Source organism: Fragaria vesca, linkage group LG6 (assembly GCF_000184155.1).
Source record: "Fragaria vesca subsp. vesca linkage group LG6, FraVesHawaii_1.0, whole genome shotgun sequence".
Lineage (NCBI taxonomy): Eukaryota > Viridiplantae > Streptophyta > Magnoliopsida > Rosales > Rosaceae > Fragaria > Fragaria vesca.
Genome location: NC_020496.1, coordinates 34,176,050 through 34,188,673, shown reverse-complemented (window position 1 = coordinate 34,188,673; position 12,624 = coordinate 34,176,050). Strand labels below are relative to the sequence as shown.

At 37.8% G+C, this 12,624-nt stretch overlaps 1 protein-coding gene across 1 annotated transcript; it reads left to right on the top strand.

Annotated features, from left to right (window-relative positions):
* Positions 1-3,964: 3,964 nt before the first annotated feature.
* LOC101299505 (calcium-dependent protein kinase 8-like) lies at positions 3,965-7,762 on the top strand. The gene is made up of 8 exons (XM_004304345.1): positions 3,965-4,765; positions 5,122-5,245; positions 5,335-5,478; positions 5,638-5,790; positions 5,921-6,036; positions 6,161-6,328; positions 6,888-7,121; positions 7,329-7,762. Exons 1-8 carry the CDS (start codon positions 4,271-4,273, stop codon positions 7,482-7,484), a joined length of 1,590 nt encoding a protein of 529 aa, XP_004304393.1. The 5' UTR covers positions 3,965-4,270; the 3' UTR covers positions 7,485-7,762.
* The last annotated feature ends 4,862 nt before the right edge of the window (positions 7,763-12,624 follow it).

Sequence of the window (12,624 nt, the reverse complement as noted above, 5' to 3'; positions counted from 1 at the left end):
TCTATCAACTTTCAGCTTCAGTAGGTCGTTGACTTTTTTGGGTGTTTTGGGGAAGTTGTGGTTGGAATAATGGTGGATGACCAACAAAACACTTTCATGTGTGGGATGAACACAAAGGAGGATGATCCACCAGAATTCATTATTGACTTGGTACCTATTTAGATACAGCCAACACAAGAGACTTGGTTTGTTATATAACATTTCGAATTTTCGATACGACTTGTCAACATGTCATACTTGGTCTTCTCTCGCAGAAATTATTTCTTCTGTCTTCTGTTATATATTTTTCTTCTTTGGTATACTGTCTTCTAGTATATACTTAATTGACAAGTTTCTGGGATGCATCAGTCTCTTATCCTCTGTTCCCATTTTCTAATCAGATATTGTTTTGGAACAACATCAGAACATGATTTTAGTGTTTAGTATAGATAGAGTAAGTACCCCATAAGAAATGACTTGTTGATCGAATTACATCAATGTCTACGGCGGTCCTGGTGAGAAATTTGTTTTGCAAGCAATACTGAAAGGATACAAAAGTAGAGAGCTCTACGGTTTGGTTAGATCCATGCTTGTTGGTTGTTTCTTCTTAACCCAGCCAGAACCACACCATAGTTTACTAGCTGTTGAAACCATTGTTGAGTCCAGAGAACCTTTTGGCACATTTTGAGTCCAAACTGTCATAGCTCTTGTGAAAGTGAAACATTAGCAGTGCATAAAATCCTGTTGAAATTATTGCCTGTAGGTAGATTTGACAATGTTCTTTCTTTCACACGGTTAGAAATTGAAAACTTTGTTTTAGAAACCACCTTGTTGTTTAAGATTAAGGTAAATCTGGTTAATGTCATGTTCATCACCAAGGCGGTAACAATCAGAATGACACCGGCGTAGAATTCGCCAAATTAATCTTTAATGCCGACCGATCATCGATGTGTACTAAATTAGCAGTTGAACTTGGATGGATTGATCCTCCTTATTGAAAGCTAGTGATGACTAAGTAGGGGCAAGTATACTGAATTATATGTGGCAGTTTCCCTACGATGTATATGTGCATATTTAATTGCATCATCCCACTGCACTGCAAGTCCGCAACCTCAATTTTTTGGTTAATTGGAATCGACGTCAGATGATTAAGACTTTATCTCTTATGGTGGATTTCAAAACTTCAAAACGGAGGAAAATGAAATATTCTTCTTCGTGTGTTGATCGAAATGTGTTCAAAGCTATGTCTTATCATTATTTACGTAGCTAGTAATCAGTAAAGCCCGACCAGTCGGGCTTTACGTGCCTCAAACTTTCAGTCTCATGTCCTGTCCCGTCGTTTCTCTACGGGACGGGCCTAGTGTTTTTAGATTCAAATCACGTCCCATTCTGTTAAATTTCAGGACGGACCGGGACGGGATCGAGATTTCGGTTTTTTATGCCCACCCCTAAGTAATCTAATTATTAGGCCAGTAAATAGTTGGTGTATATGAATTCAGGGAAACATGTAACTGAAATGGTTCATGCAACGAATAACTTCAAAGAGACCTTATATGTTGAGAATAATGAGAACTTACCCTTCTACTCCAGCTAGTTCGTTCTTTGTGCTCTTCACTTTCAAGTGAGCAAATTTTCTTAGTCTATGGGAGAGTCCGACTCTCTCGTTATGACTCATGAAGACATTCAAATCAACGATCATATATACAACTAGGATTTCATATGGATAAAGATTCTCAAAATCTAGCACCGTTTTCTCTCTTTTTAGGAATTCTTGGTAAGATATAAGCCAGACTTGCGTCATTCTTGAGACTTGCAATAATGATCGAGAATGTCGACTCCAGTGAATCCCCACAATATATGTGGTGGGATGTCCTCTCAGTCCTCAAACTCCTAATCCATAACATCATCACAAGAAAACCTCCCATGGGGATTATCTCCACCTTCAAGGTTGAGATTATATAGTCGAGAAGAGGATCCTTCGTCTTGGTCATCTTAATGCGATTCAAGCTGTGATTGTTTCTCAAGGTACATCAGTAACATCACCATATGTGATATGTGGTGGTGAGGCTATCATTTCCATATTTCATCCTATCTTGACTCCATCAGATCCCAATAGCGGTTCAGTTATAGTTGGTTTACACCAACCCAAAATGACAGGAGGGTGTTCATCATGGTGTCACACTCTCAAGTTAGGTGCAACACAAGTGGCTATGGTGTCACAGTCTGCGGCCATTGCTAAGTGCAAACAAGCCAAATCAAAGCAACAAGCAAGCATCAAATGTTCAAACCTTAACGTTGTACTAGAATGAAACTTACTCATATACTAATCAAGATAACAAAAAAATATAGACATAACTTTTATCTTACCATGACTTTCTTCTCTTGAAAGAAAACATTTTGAGCAGACCACTCCAACTCCATGTGATATCATGATAATACTCAAATACGGTTACGCTCAAGTTTACTTTGTTTCACTTACTAGCTTGAGTTCTAATAAGTTAAAATAGATCGGTGCCATGTATAAATTAAGTTGAATTGTTTTAAGCTTATAACTTATTTGCATTGTTCTTTACTATTTAAAATTTCTTATAATCCCAAATGCATGAGTGTATATTCTAGAGTATGCTCTAGGTTGTTTGATTAGGTAAATGGCAACTAGCACAAAATTACATGTTCTTGCGATGTAATTCTTTAATTGTTCGATATCAATTTAGCTTCAAATGAGTACAAGTCGACTAAATAGAATACTTATTACATACTCGGTTTTACAGTTATCATCATTCACATAAATAAATGCATATATTATCAACAACGACGTTTCCATCAATATGATACTGAAATCACACTATTATCTCTACTGACAACTAAAATCAATATAAAAACTCGTGCCTAGTGTAACCAGAAGCAGTCAAACAGAGCCCCTTTGCCTCCACTTGTACAAATACAATATTCCGTATATTGTTTCCTTCCTCAAAGTCAAAATCGTCGTGTTTGACCAACTCGGCGACGCTTCTGAAGCTCTTTTTTATTGCTCTTCATTCACAAATGACGGATCTACCCTTCTCGATCAATTCCCGGACGGCTGGAGAGTGCAGACAGAAATGAGCTTTTGCTCTCTCTCAGTCAGAATTCAGACAGAGAAAAGTCGGAAAACAAGACGGAAAAACTAACGAATTTGTTGAGGGTAGTACTGTCATTTACAAACTCAGTGGATTAGTCGCCGGTCCATAAACGCCAATCATGATTTTCTGATATGACCAAATTGCCCTTTTTGGATTAGAAGGTATAATACTCATTAAGTAGGGGCATGTTTTTCTCGCTCACCTCCAACTGTTTGGTTGGCTTCTAGAAGGTCTGTAAGCAACCCGGCCAATTGGACTCTGCCTCCTGTATTAGTTTAGGCAGTGAAGTATGCTCAAAGAAAATCGAAGTACCGCCCTCAAATCGCTCACAATTTTTTAGTTTCTTTGCTTGATACTTCTGATGAATAATAATATGTAATTACTAAAATAAAAAAGACAAATGTAAGCAAAAGAGGACACTATTGGAATCAATTACTTACTTAGATGGGTTTAGTGACTTTAGTCGTAAAATAGTGATGGTCATGCAGCCGCAACTAACCACTAAATTATTAGAAACCTCCGATTTTTCAACAAAATTTGCTTTTGTTTTTAATTCGATTATTTTGCGAATTTTGTTCCATTTATTCTGGATTGAGTACTGATTATTGAACATTCTTATATGTTTTTATGAATCCTCTTCTTAAAACATGACCCAAATCTCTATATAAAGTTATTCTCAAAAAGAAAAAAAATCATGAGGAAAATGCAGAGAGTGCAAAATAGTTAACAAATCTAAACAGCCACTTGTGTAATTACAACAACTCCTGAGGGCCATTGTTCACCCACCTTAAAAAAAAACGGAAATAATATTTTAAGCAACCTACAGAGAGCTCTCCCTTCTGGAATCTGGACTTTTTCTCTCCATTCCAACTGTGAAACCGAGCTAGCTTAGAGAGAGAAAGTCTAGAGAGAGAAAGAGTTGGAAGAGAACGAAGTCTCCTCGTATCTTCTCTCTATCATCAAATGCTGCCTTTCACACGCTGAAAAATTCCCCTTCTCATCTTCTTCCTAAACCCAACCCCAAACCCCTCCTCTCTTAAATCACCTCCTCTCGGTCTTTCTTTCTCTCATCTTCTAAAGTTTCAGTCCTCCCGGACAATTCTCTCATTTCAGTTGGACTAATACACCGGTTTCGATCCTAACCTTGCAGTTTTGGGTTTTCTTGATAAATGGGTAATTGCTGTGTCACCCCACCCCAGACGGGTTCGCCGTTAAAGAACAAGAAGAATAAGCCAAACCCGTTTGCGATAGACTACGTTGTCGCCAATGGCGGCAAGCTCTCCGTTTTGAAGAACCCAAACGGCACTGAAATCGAGCAGACTTACGAGCTGGGCCGCGAGCTCGGCCGCGGAGAGTTCGGGATTACGTATCTGTGTACTGACAAGGCCACCAACGAGAACTACGCTTGCAAATCGATATCGAAGCAGAAACTGAGGACGGCTGTGGATATTGAAGATGTGAGGAGGGAAGTTGAGATCATGAAGCACTTGCCTAAGCATCCCAATATTGTGAGCTTGAAAGATACTTACGAGGATGATAATGCCGTCCATCTTGTTATGGAGCTCTGTGAGGGCGGTGAGCTTTTTGATCGGATCGTGTCTAGGGGACATTACACTGAGCGTGCTGCTGCTGCTGTCACTAAGACTATTGTGGAAGTTGTTCAGGTGAGGATCTTTTTGATTCGTGATTATTTGTATGGTTCTTGTTTGATAAATTTATGTCTTTGGTATGGATTTTAATTTGAAATATTTTGGTTAGACGTGTTCTAAGGACTCGATTAGTTGTCTAGTTTGACTAAATTCCGATCACATATCATTTGAGAAAGTAACTTAATAGGATGGTTAGAAAGATTGATTATATCCATATTATAACAGTGAAAGTAGCCTTTGGTGGCCAAATCGTGATAGTTGAAATTCTTGGTACAGATTACCGGTTGACGAGACTGATTTTTTTAGCAGTCCAACTTTTGATAGTTTTACATGCTCTGACATGAGTTTTAATGTGTCTAATTCTATTGCAGATGTGCCACAAGCATGGTGTGATGCACCGGGATCTTAAACCTGAGAACTTTTTGTTTGCAAACAAGAAAGAAACATCGCCCTTGAAGGCAATTGATTTTGGGTTGTCAGTGTTCTTTAAGCCTGGTAAGTGTTCGCAAAACTAGGGCATTTGATTATTACCTTGTTTTGTTTAGTGCCACTGATGTGTTAAACCTTTTTGTGTACATTGCCAGGTGAAAGATTCAGTGAAATTGTTGGAAGTCCATACTACATGGCTCCTGAGGTGCTAAGGCGCAATTATGGTCCTGAAGTTGATGTGTGGAGTGCTGGAGTTATACTTTACATCTTACTTTGTGGTGTTCCACCTTTCTGGGCAGGTGTGTTGTCTATCCCCTGTTTGCAGTTTTGTATATTTGTCCAGTATTGCAATTTGTTAGAGGTGCAACTCCTGCCGGCGACCAATAACAGTTTTGCTAATGTCCTGACATATAATCTTTGATATTTTCTGACTTTATCTCTGTTATCTCGCTCTGCAGAAACTGAACAGGGAGTTGCACAAGCAATTATACGGTCTGTTGTAGATTTTAAGAGGGACCCCTGGCCTAAGGTTTCTGATAATGCAAAAGACCTTGTGAAAAAGATGCTTGATCCTGACCCAAAGCGGAGGCTTACAGCTCAGCAAGTTCTAGGTAATGATAAGCTCCGATAAATGGTGATATTTATTACTCAGTTGTAACTTTTGTTGCTTCGTGTTCACCAGTTCTGGAATCTAGTGGAATTATAATATAACAAATATATCTTGTTCTTCTTTAAATGCAGATCATACTTGGTTGCAAAATGCAAAGAGAGCTCCAAATGTTTCTTTAGGTGAAACAGTGAGAGCAAGGCTCAAGCAGTTCTCTGTAATGAACAAGCTTAAGAAAAGCGCACTGAAGGTAATGCCTCAAAGTTTTTTGTTTGATAATATTATCAGGCTCCTGCATTTGCTTTGGATGCTCTACTGTGTGATATATATCATTCCTTACCATTTCTGCTTTCTTTTGGAACTTAAATTTACAGGTCATAGCTGAGCATTTGTCACAGGAGGAAGTTGCTGGCATACAAGAGGGATTTAAGATCATGGATACTAGCAATAAGGGCAAGATTAACATTGATGAGCTAAGAGTTGGGTTACATAAACTAGGCCATCAGATTCCTGATGCTGATGTTCATATCCTAATGGAAGCTGTAAGTACTATGCTATATTTGAATTCTTTGCATGTTTTAGCTCTATTGAGTCACTGTACTTGTTTTTCTTTGGTTTGATGGCTTGGGACGTGGGTGTCCATAGTAGTCATAGTATGATCTTGGAATGGCACTTTCAATTGTCTGAAAGTAAATAGAAACTGGCATATGATGTCATTGAAATATCTGTATGTATGCTTGCTATCATTTATTTCTTCACCCTTTACATTTAGAAAATCACATTAATGACTAACTTCTCCAAAGTAACCTACCTGTTATCCCATAATGTTATATCAACAGAAGAGAAAAAAAGGAAAATAAATGCAACATTTTTTAAAGTTTCCAAAGTTGTACGTGTTAAATATCTGAAGCAAAACGAAATTTAGAGAACTGAATTTTTGTCTAGTCTGTTAGGATATTTGGGTGAGAAGGGGAAGGAATAGAAGTGATTTTTCTGAAATTACTGAATTATCATACATATGTGCTTCGAATTTACAAGGCTTGGTTGACTTTATATGAAGACATGTAAAGCTACACATATTAACCAGATGTTAATTTACAGGGTGATGTAGATAATGATGGGTATCTGGACTATGGGGAGTTTGTTGCCATTTCTGTTCACCTAAAAAGGATGGGCAATGATGATGAGCACCTTCGCAAAGCTTTTGACTTCTTTGATCAAAACAAAAGTGGGTTCATTGAAGTCGAGGAGTTGCGAACTGCCTTGGCTACTGAAGTTGATGACCACGTTGAAGATGTTATTAGTGCCATTATCAGTGACGTGGATACAGACAAGGTATGTCGCCTTTCATTCTAGTTAAAAATATAACCTTCCATATCTGTTTGTCTTAGTAGTGATCTGCGTGTGATTTTACATACATGAACCATAACTAGGAATTTATACTTGTGTAGTGTATGGTTACTCTACTAGATGCTCTTAATAGTATTTATGCTGGTCTTTGCCTGCTTAGAGTCCACACTCAAACCCTTTTTATGACTGCAGGATGGAAAAATAAGTTACGAGGAGTTTGCCACCATGATGAAGGCCGGCACAGATTGGAGAAAAGCCTCAAGGCAGTATTCACGAGAGCGGTTCAATAGTCTCAGTTTGAAATTGATGAGGGATGGATCATTGGAAGGTAAAACCGAGAGCAAATGACTGGAAGACTAACTCGAGGTTACTTTTGAGAAGGTGATACATCATACATGTTAATGAAAGAATTGTTCATTTTTTGTTTGTGTTTTTGTAATTCCTTCTTTTGTAAGTTTTCTCTGTTAATTTTACATCCTTTTGTAGACCCTTCTGTGATTATTAGGATATGAGCCAAGGGTTTTCTCATGTCTTGATGTAGAGTGAGTTGGCAAAGAAATTCATTGTGATTGTAAATATGTTATAGAAAATTGGCATATATTTTCATCAAAGTGATCATGTGAAATTATGGTATCATTTGTCAAAGTTAGCTAGGAATATACCAAACTTCTTGACATCTCATGCTTTTTATTAATGGATCATCTTGAGGTGTCCAATAGTTATATAATATTGACTTTAGCTTGCCTTGCAACCAAGGATAACCAAGAATTATATGAACCTGGAAAGTAGTTCATTGCTCATGTGAGTTGTAACTTGTAAATGGACTTCATCCATCACTTCCCATCATGTGTTCACATTTTACCAAACAAAAACCTACACCATTGCTAACTCCAAAAGACCCAGAAAGAGAATACAAGTTGTGAAATGCTCATATACTTTTAGTAATGTGAAATGCTCCCCTATGGTTGTTAAAGTTGTTGGTTCAGTTGAGAACAATAACAAAGTCGATATTGGTCCGAGACAAATTCTCCTATCTCACCTGGATTCCAATGAGGGGAGTACTATAACAAACAAACAGTTAAATCACAATACTGACCAACAGTCACAAAATCTTTAGAACTAATTAAATTTTGAAAATATTCGAAACCTCAAGAAAAACTTTGAACTAGTTTGGAGCTCGTTTTGAAGCTTCACCCTTTTGGATTGTTAAAGACTATGAACTCGTTTCTCAATTTTCAACTGTCCCCTACAGATTAGATGCAACCATGTTTTCAAGTTTAACTCCAATAAAGAACCAAAAAGCAAAACAATTACTAAAGCTAGCTACTGATAGCTAGGAAAACTAAGACGTACAATACTTGGTTTTAGAAATGAAAGGCGTAGGGCAGCACTAGATGCATCAGTGGTTGAAGTTCTAGCTTGCAGGCAATGAACACTGGGTCGACTGGTCTCATCCGTAGTTCCATTTACACTCTTGCATAAGAAAGGGGATTTCCTTTTCGGGGATTGTGGAAGTAATGTTGTTAATATTGAGCCAAGCTAGTGTCATCTGCACTTCTGCAGTCTTCGAGCAATATTCAAATTTAATAGCATGATCATCTGCCAGAGTTCTTCGAAAAGTCGCTGAACGTGCATTGCTCATCTCCACTGCTGAATTCGACAACGGCTGTCATTTTTTTTCAAAACAGATCAGAACCTTGAAATTATATGAACAGATCCGGTGTATCATTGGATCTAGACACACATGGTAATTTATAACACTTCAAGGTTTGTGCATGCAAAAGGTATCCAATTTGGATCAATGCATATGATACAATGAGGGGATTTGAGGATGATGGGGATTAGCTCTTTGGTATCCACCGACACTGAGCTTATAATGCAAACCGAAGCTTGGTACCAACAACTCACAAGAGCCCTATTTCTTAAATTCAAAACCTTAAAAAGAAAAAGGATAACACAAACACCTTTCAAGAAGAAATATCTCGTTCTTACTCCTATCATATTCGTTACCAAAGTATTAGCAACTCTGCAAACATAAAACTTACTAAATCTTCGCAGTCGTGTTTTCCACTGCAGTAGTTTTGATCGATGATGATTGGATCTGAACTCTTATCAGAGTGATTTGCTCATAAGAGACATTCTTGGCATATCCATAACCAGAACCACCCTAAAACCACCGTCTCAAAATTAAGCTCCTTCTTCACCTATGTTTCCCACACTAGATGGAGCTAGAAGTTTTAATGTAGCAATCGTAAACATGAATTTAGGGATTAGCTTTTAGTATTAGTGTACATACTACATACTTATTTTCATGACCTGGTCCGCAAGCAATGTTGGTGATATTGACTTCGATTGAGTCACCGTTAGTAGCATTGTAGCAATGCAATCGTCTCCTGTTATAATACATACGAATCCTCAGTAAAAACGGTTACCTTAAATAAAAAAACGATTGCGCGCAATTCAAATAGAAAAGAAAACAAAACGAATATTGGTGTAGACGCATTACCTGTTCCAAAAATGCAGTCATGATGTCTTAATTGACAAAATGATATCAATGCCATCCGTGTTTTTTACTATATATCATCTGGTGCAATAATGATATGAAGGTTGGACACTATTAAATTGGTGCAGTTTAGTATGCTAATATGCCTTTTAATTTGGACTATCACCCTTAACTGAAGATCATTAGACTTGAAGAAGCGTAGAGCCTGCAATACTAGGCACAAGATATCCAACATTTTCAGAATTTATCGGCAAATTTGTGAGCTTTCGTGTGTGCGCGTGCATGCTCGTATGAGCGTGCAAATACGTGCATGCATCGGTGGATGCAAAGTTAACCTTTGGTCTATCGCATTTGAGTTCTGCCGAGCAAGAAACGTCTCTTCCGGTTTATTCACTGAACTAAAACTTGGTTCGACTTCTACTACTAGATTAGAGAACGGAGAGCTAACACAAATGAACGACAACGTGCACAATTTTAGATCTATAACATGGTTAATTCATAAAGTCTCTCATTGCATGTATGCCGTGGGAAGATATATAGCTCTATCTCTTCGATCGTTATTCTACATTTTGGGTGGAGATGGCGCTTTCCTGGTTTAGTCAGATCTTAGTTGTTGAGTCTATGATCGATCGATATAAGTTAATGGAGTGTGGTACTCTTCCTCTTGCTACTGGACAACAACAGGTTTACTGTATGAGGCCATTATATAACCTGGCTTGAACATATGTAAGTTGTTGAAAGTTTTTGAGGAATGAAAATGACTTTCCAGAAGAAATGTAAAGTTGACTAACCTCTGTCCAACAAGGTGACCATTCTCATGGCATGGATTTCTTCTGTTTCATTTCCATTGATGAACAGGTTGTTCACATCTGAAAAGATCGAGCAGCCAGGATTCTTTGTGACACTTATTTCAATATTCTTGTTCGGAGTTTTGGGTGCCACAATTTTCCCCAAAATCTGTGAGCCACCAGTTCAACAGTACTATATCAAAGCTTAACACGTACACAAGTAATCTTGATTAATGTCAAAAATCCTCTCGTCAATTTATGAGAAATGAGTCATGAGTCGAATTTGGTTTCATCTGCTGAATTAGTTAACTTCTGACCGCAACATGGAAAGCGCCATTAGATTTGCAAGGACCTGAGAATTTTGTAGCTAAGTTGCGAAAGGAATGTTTTTTTTCCATTGGTACTACGTACATGGTGCTGGTGTTCCTTTAATTTTGCTGCACTGCCTGCACATAAAGAATTCCATGCTTTTAAGAAAGCATTTCATGCAAATATATATGTATGTAAACTTGTTATTAGTAAATGAGTGAAAGAAAATGATGAACTTGCATGCAAAGAAATAAATATACAAGAAACTTGCTTGAGATGAGAATCATCGATAGGTTTGGCCATCTCCAACAGCACCATATATAGTACGTCAATCACATATTCACATTAAGAGTTTCCTGGCAGAGTACCCAACATTAAAACTTGACGATGAAGTAAAATGCACAATACAGTTTACATGTAGCAGTTTTCCTGTTCGTACCAATTTGGGTGTATATTTCATTTTTCTGGGTGTATATATAAGCTTCTAATTTTAAGAAAGGAACTGTGGGCGCAACCGCGGAAGGACTGTTTTAGGCGGCAAGGTGATGCCACCTTACAAACTACTTAATTCATACCAAGGGCTGTCGGACAGTTTTAAGCAGCAAGCACTATAAAACTTTCCGACCTTATTAATTCACAACCTCCTCACTTTAGAGGAACTGAATCCGTTACCTCTGCCGGAAATAAGCCTTCCAGCTCCGTAAAATGAATAAGGTACGTAGTTTATAAGGTGGCAACTTGTGGTAACTTCAAGTGCCAAAATTAATCCAGACCAACCTCTCTGGGATGGATATGTTCGTGGATCTTTTCCTATCCATTATATATGTTGATCTGAACATGTGGTTAATGGATACGAGTCATATGACACTTAGTTCGACATGGTTGGAAATATTGTTTTTTGCTCTGTAAAAATGTAGAAACATCAACATCTTCCTCATGCATAAAATTGTACAAGATTGCGTAACATATGTACACATGTGTGATCATGTCATGAGTTGCTTGGTAGGTTTAGATACCGATCGATCTTTTCAACATGACACCATGTACAGATGGTTGGTCACTGCGAGGAATTGGTTGATCTAGATGTCCACCTCACGAAAGCCACCCTTGCTAATGCTAGCTACTACTGTCTACTGCTACAAGTTAAAGTTGGCACTGCATGATTGTTTCGATTATGACTTTGTGATTCACAAAGCTAGGTTACATCCATCCAAAGCACAAGACAAACTTGTGGTTGGTGGCTTGGTGCTTTGTATGAGTGACCACCTTGACAGCAATGGAATTGGAATGCACGATCCAGCATGAAGGTCTATTAACTCACAGTACTGCTAGCTAGTATTAACGTTGAAACATCAAAACACTTAATATGCACAACTCGTTCTCTATTGATTCAAAGCAGTACTCGTTCTATTCAGTTAGGGATGAGAATAATTAAGTTGTGTAAACTGTAAACTGCAAACAACACGAACCGTATCTGTGTGAGTTTGAATGTGTAGCACTTAAAACGGTCGAATTTACTCTCATTTGCTCGTATGGGGAAATTATTCTTTGTATCCGGATCACAATTACTCCGTGCCTCCTTGGCATGAAGCATGTCACCTTATTTTGTGGTAAAATTAAGTTGACTGGGACTGATATTACTCTAAGCAGTAAAGTGGGTATTTGCGTAAAGTTAATACAAGAGCCGGATAAAGTAAATGTTTACAAACATGGTTTACCCTAGTGGAAGCGAAAATGACCGATCAATGACAAATTTAGAACCAAATTCTAAATTAACCTCAAGTGAATATTCATATGAGTCTTGAGTGACAATATTTCATGGATAGAAGTCATAGAACAAACAGAAGTTCTAGTTTTAGTCATACATTATATATATATATATATATAG

What these genes read in the sequence shown, in the direction of transcription:
- LOC101299505 (XM_004304345.1), top strand. Translation starts at nt 4,271, where the DNA reads ATGGGTAATTGCTGTGTCACCCCACCCCAGACGGGTTCGCCGTTAAAG. An exon ending in TACAGCTCAGCAAGTTCTAG is followed by an intron (nt 5,791 to 5,920) that starts GTAATGATAAGC and finishes CTTTAAATGCAG; the next exon opens with ATCATACTTGGTTGCAAAAT. An exon ending in GTGACGTGGATACAGACAAG is followed by an intron (nt 7,122 to 7,328) that starts GTATGTCGCCTT and finishes TTATGACTGCAG; the next exon opens with GATGGAAAAATAAGTTACGA.